Source organism: Prionailurus bengalensis, chromosome A1, assembly GCF_016509475.1.
Source record: "Prionailurus bengalensis isolate Pbe53 chromosome A1, Fcat_Pben_1.1_paternal_pri, whole genome shotgun sequence".
NCBI lineage: Eukaryota > Metazoa > Chordata > Mammalia > Carnivora > Felidae > Prionailurus > Prionailurus bengalensis.
In genome coordinates this window covers 73,827,608-73,842,457 of record NC_057343.1, presented here as the reverse complement: position 1 = coordinate 73,842,457, position 14,850 = coordinate 73,827,608, and the positions used below count along the sequence as shown (strand labels likewise).

Here is a 14,850-nt window from a genome sequence, read left to right as displayed (position 1 = left end):
GGAGACACAGAATCCAAAGCAGGCTCCAGGCTCTGAGCTGTCAGCACAGAGCCTGATGTGGGCCTCGAACTCACAAACCATGAGATCATGACCAGAGCTGAAGTCAGATGCTCAACCGACTGAGCCACCCAGGTGCCCCTGCAATTTTTTTTTTTAATTTTTTTTCAACGTTTATTTATTTTTGGGACAGAGAGAGACAGAGCATGAACGGGGGAGGGGCAGAGAGAGAGGGAGACACAGAATCAGAAACAGGCTCCAGGCTCTGAGCCATCAGCCCAGAGCCTGACGCGGGGCTCGAACTCACGGACTGCGAGATCGTGACCTGGCTGTAGTCGGACGCTTAACCGACCGCCCCACCCAGGCGCCCCTGCAATTTGTTTTTTAAAGCAGTGATGCAGTCAATGGTTTTTGAAAAAAGTATGAAAAGAAACTCTTAAAATAATAGGTTATTCCATACAAGGGCAAAGACGTACCTGTTTCTGTCCAGTTTCATTGTCAGTAAAACAGCTTTTATAAAGTTTATACAAAAAGAGCCTAGAAGTTGATATAAAAATTGTTATATCAGGCTTACTTCTCCAAATAGTGGGATTAAAAGAGATTTTAAAATATTTCTTCTTTGCCCTTTTCGTCATGTTAAAGCTTATCAAACGAGTATCTGTGTGCATACATATATATACATACAAGTACATGTATTCATATGTATTCCAATCAGTTTTTAAATGTTACTCACATAATTGTAAAGATGACCACCGTTTTGCTATTTGTCATACACAGGGGTGCTGACTCTTGGTGGAAACAAGTTACAGAAGGGCCGGGCACAGAGACCTGGACCACTCCAGGAATACGAAAGCATTGGAATGACCGATCTGGGCTAGACTCCAGGTCACCTCCCTCGTTTCAGGCAGTGGGGAAGCACACCTAGCGGTCATGGGACCACAGCACATCCAGATGAAGACCTGAGTTAAAGAAAAAGTGATAGCAGGGAAGAGAGTACCAAGCCTGGGTGAAAAAATAAACATAGGCTATTGTGTCCACTCAAGCCAAACCACCGTTCGTTCAGCTCGCCGGCTAAACGTAACCCCTCATAAATTGCGAGCGCTTGTTTGATTCCCATTTGCCCAAGGGTTTGATTTACATGCCCTATATTCTATTTTAAGGGTTTGAGGCTTCCCAAATGAGCACACGATTTTCCTCTTTCCTTTGTAACTGCCCCCTTCTTTTTCAACGCAATAAATTGCAATGGTTTGCGTTCTTCTTGGAAGAGTTTTTCCTGGTTTCCCCTGGGGCCCCAACTAAATACCCCAAATGCAATGTTAAGGCATTTAACTCACCTCCCTTCTAGTTAGATGTTCTGTCTTCTCTTGGTAGAGTCCTATGTTGTTTCCGGCTGCTGGAAGCAGGGTCCGGGACAGTTCACTCCTCAGCCACAGACAGGACTTTGGCTAATGAGCACAAAGAAAGTTTGCAGGTCTGTACAAAACCCCACCTACCCAATCCTCACTTCTTTTTAAAGTGAACTACGTCTACATTTCAAACTACATCACAGCAACTGGATACCATAGAGGACAGCCTTTGTTCTGCTGGAGGCATTTTCTGGATCTTTTGAGGGTGATTCCATTTCATGTTGCAAGGAGTATGCGTGTGTGTGTGTGTGTGTGTGTGTGTGTAGCACAGAGGGGGAGAGAGAGAGAGAGAGATTCAGAGATAGAGATGTGTCTGCGTGCTGGTGGGTCATGCTACCCTAAATAACTTGGGCTTCCACTGGCTGGCTTTTGTTCATAAAATGCTAATCCTTTCAGGTGCACATCTATATAAAACATTGGGGATTAAAGGGTGCACAGAAATCTCAAATCTCTTCTGCTACATAAGGTAATGTTTAAACTAACAGTTTGAAATGATTCTGAGGGTACTAACAAGAAGTCATTTTAAAAACTTCCCAAATCTTTATTAGATAACTAACACACGATATATACCACATGCTACGTCTGACTAATAACACTAGGTAGATTCCTGTAGTTATTTTCTAGAATAACTACAATGCACGGTGCATTACTTTCAGTGCAGAGATGTCTTGGAAAAAATTAAATTCTCATGCGAACTACAATGATGGGGGAGGGAGCCATTTCCTTCCAAAAGGAAAAGTACAGCTGCCATTTGGGAATAATTCTCCCTCGCTTGCATGCAAAATGGGGAGATGTCTTAAATTTAATGCACAGAGTCCCATGGTGCTGGGTGAGGGTGGTTTGCGTGGAGTGTTGGATTTATCGCACGACCACGCTCTGGCTTCGGACAAAACGGTTGCTGTTGTACATGAGATGCTCTGCGTGGCTTATCTCTGTTAATTACCACAGCCTCCAGAAGAGGTAGGTACCCTCATGCACAGGGCAGAGCCAAGATTCAGATGCGGGCGCCTCACCACGGTGCCAGGCTTCCTCCCTGAAGACGCTGTGTGTACTGATAAACAGCCGGGCAGTATCTTTTAGGGGTAGGTTGAAAGGAATGAACAAGTAAGCACCCACAAGAGAAAGAACTTCTGCTCTGACGCACAGCCCGGTAGAGCACTGTGGCTGGTGTGGGGAGTTGGGAGAATTGGGGCAAATATTTGGTTATTCGATTGCAGAGCCAAGGAGCATGTTAAATTACTTTCACAGGAATCTCATTTGTCTGAAGCCCTGTGGCACACTGATGCGAGGCACACACAGCCCGTCCCGGGTGTGCGATGCAATGCCATTTGCTTTGGGGGCTATGCTTTCTTGCATTTTGTCTGCTCACTGGAGTAAGCCGGTGCCCCCAGCTGGGACGACAGGACAGGGTAGCTCGGGTGTGCAGAGAGGAACTCAGGATGGTCAACACAGATGAGGCAGACCGTTCACGTTTTGTGCAAAGGACTCGAAAGTGTCACTGTGACAGCTGAGCGTTATGAGTGATTTCAGGGCAGAGGGGGCAGGGAAACCCGAGCCGAGCCCGCCTGGTGGGGAAGCCCGTAGATAGATTCTGCTGCACGACGGCCTGGGTTTGACTCTCGGATCTGCCCCTGCTCTCGGGCTGCCTCTCAATCTGGCTGTGCCTGGCCTGCTCGTATCTGAGAAGAGGCATAATAATAGCATCTACTTCACAGAGACTATTGCCAGGACTGGAAGAATCAATGCACTGCACCAGAGCGGGGCTTGGAACCAGTACACGTCCTGCAGTTACTATTTTGATGCCCATCAGTGATCGCAACAGCCCGCTCTCCTTTTCTAAAGCTGGTAGTTTTCCTCTCCGGGCTCATCACTTTCACCCTCCTGCTTCTCACCTCGGCCCTAGGAAGCAGGCAGATACTATCATTGCTGATGAGGAAACGGCAGGCAGGGGGGTAGGTGGGCTGCCAAGCGCCCCAGCGGGGAGCCAGGTCAGGCGCCTGGCTCGGGCCCCCAGCGCTTTCTAGATCTGGCGATAAAGCCTCCACTGAGAAGGAAGCAGCCCTGGGTTTGGTTCAAATCCTGCCTTCTCATCCGTGATGTCATTGAGCCCTCAACCCACACGGTACCCGTGACGGTACGATGCGCTGCTAGATCAGATTTTCTTCATGAAGATTCGGTTCCAAAAGCTATTAGAGATGTGGTTTAGAACCCAGCCACGTCATGCCTGTCCGGCTACGCTCGCTCTGTGTTTGCGTTTCTTGATGCACGGAACAGGTGCGGGGTGATGTTTGAACGGTCCCCCTCTCCTTTGCTCTGCGAAACCAGGATGGCAGCACCTTGGGGCAGCTGCTTTGCCGACGGGGGGAGCTAAAGCTGAAAAGCAGGGGTTCTTTGCGGCTCAGCAGATGCTAAGGCGATAAGCTGCACCTTTTAGAGCCTCTGGGAGGCTCAGCCAGCCTGGGCTGAGCGCGCGGGGGGCCTGTCCGCTTCTCTGGTCTCCAGCAGCTGCGGTCATGGACGCGTGTCTGAGCTCCGAGCAGCGGTCCCAGCACCTGCAGGAAGGACCATGCACCCCGGATGGCTGCTCCGCGCCGGAGGGGGCTCCCCGGGAGGAAGACACCGGTGGCCCTCCAGGAGGTAACCTCCTTCCAGACCGCAGCACCTTCTCAGCTGTCTCCCTGGCCACGGCATTTTCCAGCTAACTTCCGTGACAAGAGTTCCCGTTTCCTATTAACTCTAGATGGTTCCTATAGTGAAGCGTGGTAGAAAAGTGCCTTAACGCGAGCAGAGGCATAGCATTAAAAGCAATCCTTGTTTTTGTTTATTATGCACTTATCCAAGTCCACAAATTTGTTTTGGCGTTTCTGTAAATCTCAAATGGTTATACTTTTTGTTAATAAGAACTTTTATTTATTTATTAATATTTTTAAATGTTTATTTATTTTCGAGACAGAGAGAGACAGATCATGAGCAGGGGAGGGTCAGAGAGAGTGGGAGACACAGAACCCGAAGCAGGCTCCAGGCTCTGAGCTGTCGGCCCAGAGCCCGACGCAGGGCCTCGAACCCATCAACTGTGAGATCATGACCTGAGCCAAAGTCGGACGCTCAACCGACTGAGCCACCCAGGAGCCCCTAGAACTTTTAAAAAGAAACAAAATCTTGATTTGCTTCGGCTTTTCGCCAGAATGTTCTCCCCGGCAACTGTATCATACGTGGGTTGCATTTCTGCACAGAGGGACTCAGTAGTAATAAATGGTAGACGTAATGATGAATGTCAGAAAAGCCAAGATACAGCATTTCAAACCTTTATAACCATTTAACATGGTAAAATTATGTTCCAGCTCAACTAAATCAGGACTGTTTATTTTTGCTAAACTAGTTTACAGAGAAAGGCATTTGTATCTCTAAATCCTGATCTAACACTCTCAGACTAGCATCGATACAATAAGTGAAAATGTTTAATGTGCAACAAACACAAAGTATCTTTGTAGGATGTGGAAGGGTCTTATGGGACAATATTTGTATGCTCGCGTTACTGTCCAAGGTTGATTGGGAAAACAGGACTTATCAGCTCATTAGCCTATGAACCGGTGAGCCGTTCCCAATCAGCCCATTGACTTTTCCTGCGGTCAGTGAAAAGTAAGTCCCCAGCTGGTGACACGCAGGAGGAAGGGAAGGAGCCGTCTGAGCCACAGTGGCAGAGGGAAGCCTGCAGGAGCTGGCATGAGTCCCTGCTGGTCTGGCTGCTCCGAGTCACCTACTCCAGTGACGAAACCTCAGAGGAAAAAGGAGTTGCCCTGGACTGGCTCCTTGTACTGACTGGCCTGTACCAGCTCCTGAATTTCAAGGATTTTTTTGAGGGTGGTTGTTAAACATGGCCATTACTGAAATGTAAGTTATGAAAACTTACCACTCAATAGATCAGATAAAAACCAAGGGTATATTTAAAGGCTAAGGTAGTAAATACAACTCATCATGACCTATTTTGTTACATTATAAGATGATCGTTAAGATTATCTATGTGCTTGAGGTTATTGGTGTCCATCGCTCTGCGTGGTGGAAATACCCCGCCATGGTCAGCAGGTGCACAGTTTTCCCCAGGGCGTCTGCTGAAGGCTGGAAATGGCCATGGTGGGAGCACCGACACCATGGTAATCATCAGACCCTAAAGTCGGTGCTTCCTCCCCTCACCCCACACCGACTGTTAAGCATTTACCGGCAAACCACGGTCTAGTCCTCTGCCTCTTCATCGTCTCTGCAAAGCCCAGTCAGCCTCCGGTTCCCTGGGAGAAGCTAGGGCCTCTTTGGTCATTCACAGATAACGGGTTGGTGGTGTTAGATGTCAGGAGCTTCCCATAACAAGAGGCGGGTGAAGGCCATAAGTCTCCTTCCCCCACTACCAGGGTGCAGGACAGGAAAGGATGACGTCTCACGACTGACTTGGCCACTATGTATTAGCAGGTTCTTGCTCGGTGAAGCCCAGGTCTCTGGAAAGCTCACCTTTAGGTCAGGGCGCAGAATTCTCCCCCGGGGGCTGGAGCCCACACTCCATCAGAACCAGGGGCCAAGAGCAGTGCTCCCGGAAGGGCTGTGGTCGCCCGTCATGCTAGTCTACAAACCAGTCCCCGTGCTCCGCTGGGCTCTGAGACCATTTCTCAGTCCGCTGCACGCTGACCCTTTTTGGTAAAATACCACAAAAATTAATTGCTAGAAAAACAAAATGAAAACACATGCGAAGACAAAACGCCAGCCCTGTTTTGGGGGGTTTTGTCAGTTTGCTTACAATTGGATTCAACAGGCGTGGTCACATGGTTGTAAACATTTGGAAGAGCTGACTCCAAATGTCTGTGGTCTTCTGTGAGCCTGTTCCAGTGAGCAGACCAGCAGCACAGATCTGCCCCGGTGCACGTGCTAATCAGGGACACCCCAAATCGCCTCTGTCCCCGCCTGCCTCGGAGGGTGCGCTCCTCACTGGGTTTCTCCAAAGACCCTTGACCCTTCACCTTGTATTCGCGCCCTGCCCCCACCTCCTCCTCTTTTGCCTCAAGTGCAGATTTCTGATGAGAGCAGCTCAAATGTGAACCGACTGCCCCTGTCAGCTCCTTTCCAAAGCCCATCTTCCACCTGTGGTGACAAATGTCCCAGGCGAGCCTCAGGGAGCAAAGGCAGGTTTCGTGGGGGTCTCCCCGCCCCCTCCGGCTCCTTGTTGCTAACTCCTGCCCACCGCTGGCACCAGCAGCTTCCGTTCTGCTGTGCGTGTGCTTGGCATCCCCACTCCTGACATTTCCGCGCGCTGCTCTTTTTATTCTGGAACTCTGCAAAATCTGCACGACCTGTGCTTCCATGACATCGGCCGCGATCAGGTGCTCTTTTCCGCTCATTTTATGTGATATTCGAGAGCTGCTCATGAGTTTAATGGGTATTTAAAGCAATAGTAACTTAATAGCCAGGGTTCATCTGACAACCACCCCAGGACCGTGGAGCTGGCTCGTCTTTGGGTGACCCGTACCTTTTGCAGAGGAGTCGTAGGAAGGATTTAAGGAACACGCTCCAGCCAACACGCGGGAATGTTACTTCACTTCGAGACCTAAAAATAGTCGGGTCCGTGTTTGCCTAGGTCCTCATGGAGACAGCTTGTCCGTGCCATTCTGCTGGTTGGCTACAGAGGGCCTCAGAACAGAGGGGTGGAGGGGAGCCACGCCTCTCTGTCCTCCGCTCCATGGAGGAGAGGACCCAGGGCATCTTCTGGCATCTCGTCGTGTCACAAACATGTCACGTCCGAACTCGGTGTCCCTATCACCCCAGATCATTCGGGTTTGTGCCAGTTTAAAGCCACAGTCATTGCCAGCATCAACCCCCCTCTGTGGGAAAACTGCCCAATCTGTTCCCGACTTACCAGCTCTGCTTAGTGTGTATTTGTGCTGGATCCACAAATCACGGAACCTATTTTATTTTCTGCCCCACAGGCTCTAACAAGATAGAACCATCCCTTCACAGCCTCCAGCAGTTCGTTCCTACAGACTATGAGAGCTACACTCAGGAGCACTATCTGTTTGCAGGCACGAAGATTGTCATCCAGGAGTCGATAGAGAGCTACGGCGCGGTGGTGTGGCCGGGGGTGAGACAGCTGTCACCTTCGGGATGGCGGGGTTTCTGGGGGCGACAATGACAATCCCATACATCAGGGTCGCCTGGGACAATGTGCCAAGTGCTTTTGCATTCTGTGCTTCCCCAGTGGAGGGTCGCTTTGGGCCCCCAGGGGCGCGGGGGTGCACCGGGACTCCGCAAAGGCACAGCATCTCCTGCAGGAGTCATCACTTCCCTCCAAGCCGTGTTTCTTGAAACAGTATTTTCTACATGAAGATAGGCTTGAACATGTCAGGAAGATGAAAAATTCATATGAACGTTGAGGGAAAAAACCCAAAACAATCAGAGCCCAGGGCTGGCTTCCCTTCCAGGCCGTGGGTGTTCCAGGGGAAGCGTGTGGAAGCCGGGCTCCCTGTCCTTTCTGCAGCAGCCTGCGAGGGCGGCATGGAAATGGGGCAGATGCTGTGCATTTCGAGTCAGGAGCCCTGCTAGTTCCTGCTGTGTGGTTGTGGATGCCCACTTCCCTCCCTGATCTTCCTTCTGCACTGGGCACGCTGGGCGGAGTAAGGGGCACACTGGGCGGTGTACTGGGCATGCTGGGAGGTGCACTGGGCATACTGGGTGGAGTATGGGGCACACTGGGCGGAGTAAGGGGCACACTGGGCGGTGTACTGGGCAGAATGGGTGGTGCACGATCACTCTGGGAGGGTCCTGAGTACTCACTGAAGTAATTGCTAAGGCGACATTGTTTTCACCTGACAGCCGGGGAGCTGAGGGCTCAGAAATGTCGACCCGCTGGGGGAAGCTGTGCCACCAGGGCTCGGGACAGCGGCCCTCCAATGCCAGCTGGTTGTGCTCCGAGAGGGTCCGGATCCAAGCTGCTCTGTAGTTACTGGGGGATGGCACAGGGGTCTGGGTTCAAAGGCAGACCCACATGCTGAGCTTTGTGGGTGGAGGCGCCATGGGGCTCCCTGGGGAGGGCGTCCTGGGTCCTGGGGGGGCAGGTGAGGGGGGCCCAGGAGGGTGGTCCTGGAGCTGCTCTCCCCCAGATAAGGAAGCTCGGTGTTCGTCCCCTGTGCATGGGAGCCCGATGTGCTTCCCGGGAAGCTTTGGCTTCATAACACGTTTGAAAACTGCCAACTCCCGGCAGCTTCCTGGTGTAATGGAGGCGGCGAATGGACAGCTTGGGGGGGGGGGGCAGGGGAGCGGGGGGTTCGGGAGATCGGGGCTGGAGGAACATCTGCCCCCGGGGACTGTTTCATTCCCAGTAAGGCCTCCACCTTTCACACATGAACCTGGCCTCTCGGCACCTGGGTTTCCTGAAAGCTGGGAAAGCAGGCTTTATGGGAGGTGGGAGACGCCTTGTGTGACACCCAGTGCAGCTCTCTGCCCAAGAGTCCACATTTTGGAGTTTGCTAGCAGGAGTGGGAAGGGGGGTGTTCACCATGCAGGGGTTCATCAAGCTGGGTCTCCGGATGGCACCCACAGGGGTCAGCTCCCAGGGCAGGGCACGGAGGGAAGCCTGCAGCTGCCTCTTCAGAGAACCCCTCCACAGCACGCCCTTGTGATGGCTCTGGGTGACACGTCCTCACATCCTCCCTGCACCACAAATCATTATCTGTCTTCAGCCGGAGAGCTCCCTTCCCGAGTAGAGAACTCTGTGCCGTGTACCTGCGATGGTGCTGTTCCACCTGCCACTCCTCGCTGGATGACCCCCAGCCCCATCCGTGCTCCCTCATCCTTCAGCACTGAGGTCACCTCTCACTGGACCCCTGGGTCCCTGGAGGGGGCCTCCTTTACACCCCTCACCTGTCTTAGGATCCGTTTACATGCCCCTCCCCCAGCTCCGCCGAGTCCCTAGAGAGGAGACACGGAGAGTCACATCTGTGCGTGTGACTATTCACTATGAACAGATGGGGGGGATGAGAGGGAGCAGCCTGTGGGGTAGGTTTCTGGGGCCCCTGCCCCGGCCACGGCGAGGGGCGCGTCTCACACGGTCCGGCCGCCCCTACTCCAACCGGGCCCCAAACAAAAGTGGCGTCATAACGAGCCCAGAGCAGCCACAGGAAGAAGAGAGCTAACACTGTGCACAAACTGGAGTTCGACTTGCTTCTTCATCCCAGGATTCACGTTCCTAACTCGGGGGACTTCCTCTGCGGAAGCTTCCTGATCTCTGGAGTCCGTGGTGTTGCTAACCGAGACCCCTCAGAGTAAACACCTCACCCGTCCATGCAGACCCAATACCCTTTATCTCTTCGTAGAAAGGTGGGGAGAAGGTGGAGGCAGAAGAGAATGAAGGAACAGGGAAAGGACGTCTGAGCTGCCGTGTAAAAAGTCACATGCTTTCTAGCGTCTCGTTGCTGCGACTCGAGGTGTGGCCGTGGACCCGCAGGGCTGCCAGGGCCCCGAGGCTCGCAGACACGCAGTCTGGACATGGGCACCCTGGCCGGGCCCCAGGTGGCTGTGGCGCACACTGCAGCCGGACAAGCTCTGTTCTGGTGTCTGTCTCTTAGACGTCCGCTTACGGAATGAACACCTGCCCCGCCGTCCAGAGCAGCAGATGAAGCCCCGAGCAGCCTGAACTCGCTGAGCCTGAGGCCCCTCACTATACCGCAGTTGCTGCTGAGTGGACGGCCCGGCCGGACCGGAGCAGTTCTGGAGGCTTCGTCTCCTGGACTTGAGAGCTGAGCTGATCTGCCCGTTGCTGGACATGGACTGATCCAGGGTCTTCTGAGAGAGGCAACCGAGAAAGTCTGCTTCCAGTTCCTGTGACGCCTGTTGTACCTTTCAGGTTCCGGAGGTCCAGATACGGCATCGAATGTAGATTTCAATCCTTACGAACCCCTTCATAAACTGAAACTATTAACGTCTCTTTGGGTATTTCGCAGGGGTAGGGAGGGGAGGGGGGTCGCTACTGGTTTCCAGCGCTCCGATGTTCAGGTGACAACTGTATTCTTTTAGGCTACGGCTTTGTGTCAGTATTTGGAAGAACATTCAGAGGAACTGAATCTCCAAGACGCTAAAATTCTTGAAATTGGTGCTGGACCAGGCCTTGTTTCCATTGTGGCCAGTATTTTAGGTTTGTCTGTTTATTGCTCACTTTGTTTCAGAAAGACCCTCACTTTGGCAGCAGTGATAGTGAGGGCCCCCTGTCCGGCCAGCTGCGATTCAGGTGCCAGGTCACGATTTCACTGAGTCCCCCAAAATGTCACGAGCGAGGAGTGACAGCTGTTAGCCCAGAGAAAAGATAACTGCATCTGAGAGAGCTTCGTTACCTCGCCCAGTCCACCGATTACCAGGTGATGGAGTTCAGATCCTGGAGGTATGACTCTCCAGCCCGTTGGGAACATGTCTCCTATTTCTCGCCGGAAATGTTGTAACTAACCCTTTGAAGAGACACAAGCGAGTTAATCCAAGGCAAAGACAGACTTATACCCCAAATGCGGGCTGTGAGTTCCTGAGCACTGAGCAGGGGGTGGGCACAAGTGCGGCATAATTCTGCCGACGCCTTTACAGTTCTCCTGTTCAAGCCAACCTGGGAAACGTGGCGGTCCGTTGTGGGGACTCCTGTCACTAGCTTGAAGATGCCTAACAGTTAACAAGTTTAGGTTGGAGAGAGTCATACAAAACAGAAAGAAAACTGGGTGCTGAATACTTCATATAAAAGAAAACACAAATCTTCAGATAAAGAGAATTGTAGAAGGAAAAGCACTATGAATTCTTCTATTAAGCAGCTCATTATCCTGAAATCTTCCAACACCGCACCACTGTTTCTTAAAACATGCTTAACGTTGTTCTATTTCAGTGGTGATTTTGCCCCACAAACGTCTAGAGACGTTTCTGATCGGGCTTAGAGACCCGGGTGCTGCCAAAGGTCGCACGGTGCTCAGCTCAGACCCCCCACAGGCAAGAGTTACTGGCGGGACTGGGTCAACTACATCCAACCCGCATGTCAGTGGGGACAAAGCTGAGAAGCCCGGTTACATTTCTTGTGTTCTCCCTGAGTGTACGTGTCTGCTGTGGCTGCCTGAACGTTTCTAGGTGATTCCTACAATTTTTCTCTTTGTCTCTTAGGAGCGCAAGTCACGGCGACGGATCTGCCCGACGTCCTAGGAAACCTTCAGTACAATCTCTTGAAGAACACACTAAAACGTACAGCGCATCTGCCCGAAGTGAGAGAACTGGTTTGGGGGGAAAGTCTGGAGCAACGCTTCCCCAGGTCATCGTTTCATTACGACTACGTCCTGGCCTCGGACGTGGTTTATCACCACTACTTCCTGGACAAGCTGCTCGCCACCATGGCGCACCTCTGCCAGCCGGGGACGGTGCTGCTTTGGGCGAACAAATTCAGGTTCAGCACCGACTACGAATTTTTAGATAAATTCAAGCAAGTTTTTGATACAACGCTCTTGGCTGAATTTCCAGAGGCATCGGTCAAAATTTTCCAAGGAATACTAAAATGGGATTAGACAGAATGCCTTTCAAAACGTTAGTGTGTCTGTTGAGTGGTGTTAGAAATTGGACTGTCAGTAAAAGAGCTTTTATAAGACTGAGAAGCTAGTGCATAAAAATGACCTGTATGCTTAGAATAATGGTGTAGCAGCTTTCTAAAAGAACCTATTTAAGATGAACTGGTTAATCGAAATATCTACAAAGGATAATATGAAAACGTAAAAGTACCTTTGTTGGCTTCCAAAAGGGCTCAATTGTTTAATACACTTCATACGAATACATTAGTTAAGGAGTGGATTTCCCCCTTGTTATTTCTCCTGTGAATCTGTCAATGCACTTTGGTCACGTGCCTTTTGAAACTGAGCTTGACAGGGTCCTTCTAACAATTTTGAAGAATCTACTTATACAATTTCAGCTGCAGTGAAGGGAGAGGATCTTGAGTGACAGTGAACTTAGGCTTACCATTAATTAAAAGTGAAAAATACTGGATTGTGGAAAGGGATATTATCTTAGGAACTTCATAAGATAATTTACTTTACAAATATCCTGCTCCTGTGCCAATTAATTGCCTGCAACCATTTCAAGTTAGATTTCTGGATTGTCTGCTTTTTTCCTCCCTCAACTTTGATTTATGATTAAAATTCCTAGAAGGGGCGCCTGGGTGGCTCAGCCGGTTAAGCGTCCGACTTCTGCTCAGGTCATGATCTCACTGTCCATGAGCTCGAGCCCCACGTTGGGCCCTGTGCTGACAGCTCGGGGCCTGGAGCCTGCTTCGGATTCTGTGTCTCCCTCTTTCTCTGCCCCTCCCCCGCTCCTGCTCTGTCTCACTCTCAAAAATGAATGTTAAAAAAAAATTAAAAAAATAAAATTCCTAGAAAAGTAGGAAAGAATGGGATTTTTGTTTGTTCTGATAAAGGAAGGCTACGAAAAATCTAAAACTAACATCACGACTATAAAATGTTAAAAGCTTCTTCTCTGAGATGAGGGAAAATGAAAAATTCAGCTACCACCATTTCTCAGCATTATACTGGAGGTTTTAGCCAATGTAATAAAGGAGAGGAATAAAACACACACATTTAGAATGGAAGGAAGAAAAGGGACCCTATTCGTGGGTGATATGATGGTTGATAGAGGCCAGGGGCAGCAAACATTTCTCTGTAAAGGCCAGCTAATAAATATCTTCAAGCTACATACCATGTCTATGGAATATACACATACATATTTTACAACCATTTATAAAAATTCAAGACTCACTCCTGGCTTGTGGACCCTGTGAAAAAACAGGCTATGGATTAAACTTGAGTAGGCCATGGTTTGCTGGCCCTGGAATGACAGATAATCTACAGTGGAACAATTGGAATTTACAAGAGTTTAGGAGGGGCACCTGGGTGGCTCAGTCGGTTAAGCATCTGACTTTGGCTCAGGTCATGATCTCACAGTTCCTGAGTTCCAGCCCCACGGACAGCTCAGAGCCTGGAGCCTGATTTGGATTCTGTATCTCCCACTCTCTCTGCCCCTTCCCCTGCTTGTGCTGTCTCTCTCTCTCTCTAAAATAAAATTAAAAAAAAAAAAAAAAGTTCATCAAGGTTGCCAAATGCTAACATAAAAAAGCCCCATGCTATTATAGCAATGGGACCTGACCCCTGTGTCTCTTCTTAGACTTATAAGTGGATTTCTTTCACATTTCCAGGACAAAGGGATATGATGATCATATCCCTTATTTTATTATTTTCTAAATGCTCATTTTATTATTAAAATATGCTTATTATTAAAATATGCTTATTTTATTATTTTCTAAATGGATACAAGTCTGCCTTTTCAGAAAAGCCAGATTGATTACAATTATAAAGACTCTTTGTCTTCAAACTCTCCTAGGAAAATTTAAATATACTGAAGGTAGACGAACCATACACTTTAATCATGTGCAGCTCATTGTACAACGACTACAGCTCAGTAATGTTCTTCACTCAGTAGATGAAAGAATCATGGGGGCACGTGGGTGGCTCAGTCGGTAAGCGTCCGACTTCAGCTCAGGTCATGATGTCACGGTTTGTGAGTTCGAGCCCTGCATCAGGCTCTGTGCTGACAGCTCAGAGCCTGGGGCCTGCTTTAGATTCTGTGTCTCCCTCTCTCTCTGCTCCTCCCCCGCTCACACTCTGTCTCTCTCTCAAAAGTAAATAAACATTAAAAAAAAATTAAAAAAAAAAAAAAAAGAAAGAATCATGAACCCGCATCCCCACGTGGATTTCAACTCCTGGCAAACCTTGTTCATCTTCACTTCTGTGTTAATTTGAAGCAAATAGCAGATCTCCTTTCTTCTATATATTTGGTTCATACACACACACACACACACACACGTATATATACATATACATGTACTTCTATATATACATGAATATATATACACGTATATATGACACACAACCACAGGACTTTATCACATCCAAAAATATATTTGATGTAATATAAAATTTTATACTAAATAATTTAGTACTGTATATTCACATGTTGAAAAATCCAGTGTTCCAATTTCCAGTTGTTTGCTAAATGCCATGACCTCTACTTTTAGAGTTTGTTTGAGGCGGGACCCAGCCAAGGTCCACAAATTTGATTCACTGACTGGCATGTACCTGAAGTCTCTTTCAACCTGTGGCTTGAACCTCTTGCTTTTTCCTCGTGCCACGTATCTGCTGAGGAATCTGAGCTGTGTGTCCCGTAGCATCTCTTCCCACCCCCCCGCATGATGCTGACAGCACCACCAAGGTATCCCTTCCATATGTCCCTCTATCCGGTTCTTCGTGTAACGTGCATTTAAATGGCTCCGGTGTGGAACCATCTGGGCCAAGCGCTGCTTGGATCGAACTCCAGCTGAGTCCTACTCATGAGTGAAAAGAGAGGATCGCTGCCT

The 14,850-nt window shown here is 49.6% G+C and overlaps 1 protein-coding gene across 1 annotated transcript; it reads left to right on the top strand.

The window, feature by feature from the left end:
- Nucleotides 1–2,672: 2,672 nt before the first annotated feature.
- On the top strand, nt 2,673–12,639 carry METTL21C (methyltransferase 21C, AARS1 lysine). The gene is made up of 4 exons (XM_043582661.1): nt 2,673–4,040; nt 7,370–7,521; nt 10,452–10,569; nt 11,565–12,639. The coding sequence occupies exons 1-4, from the start codon at nt 3,917–3,919 to the stop codon at nt 11,957–11,959; spliced, it is 789 nt and encodes a 262-aa protein (XP_043438596.1). The 5' UTR covers nt 2,673–3,916; the 3' UTR covers nt 11,960–12,639.
- Nucleotides 12,640–14,850: the final 2,211 nt, after the last annotated feature.

What these genes read in the sequence shown, in the direction of transcription:
- METTL21C (XM_043582661.1), top strand. Translation starts at nt 3,917, where the DNA reads ATGGACGCGTGTCTGAGCTCCGAGCAGCGGTCCCAGCACCTGCAGGAA. An exon ending in CACCGGTGGCCCTCCAGGAG is followed by an intron (nt 4,041 to 7,369) that starts GTAACCTCCTTC and finishes TCTGCCCCACAG; the next exon opens with GCTCTAACAAGATAGAACCA. An exon ending in GCGCGGTGGTGTGGCCGGGG is followed by an intron (nt 7,522 to 10,451) that starts GTGAGACAGCTG and finishes GTATTCTTTTAG; the next exon opens with GCTACGGCTTTGTGTCAGTA.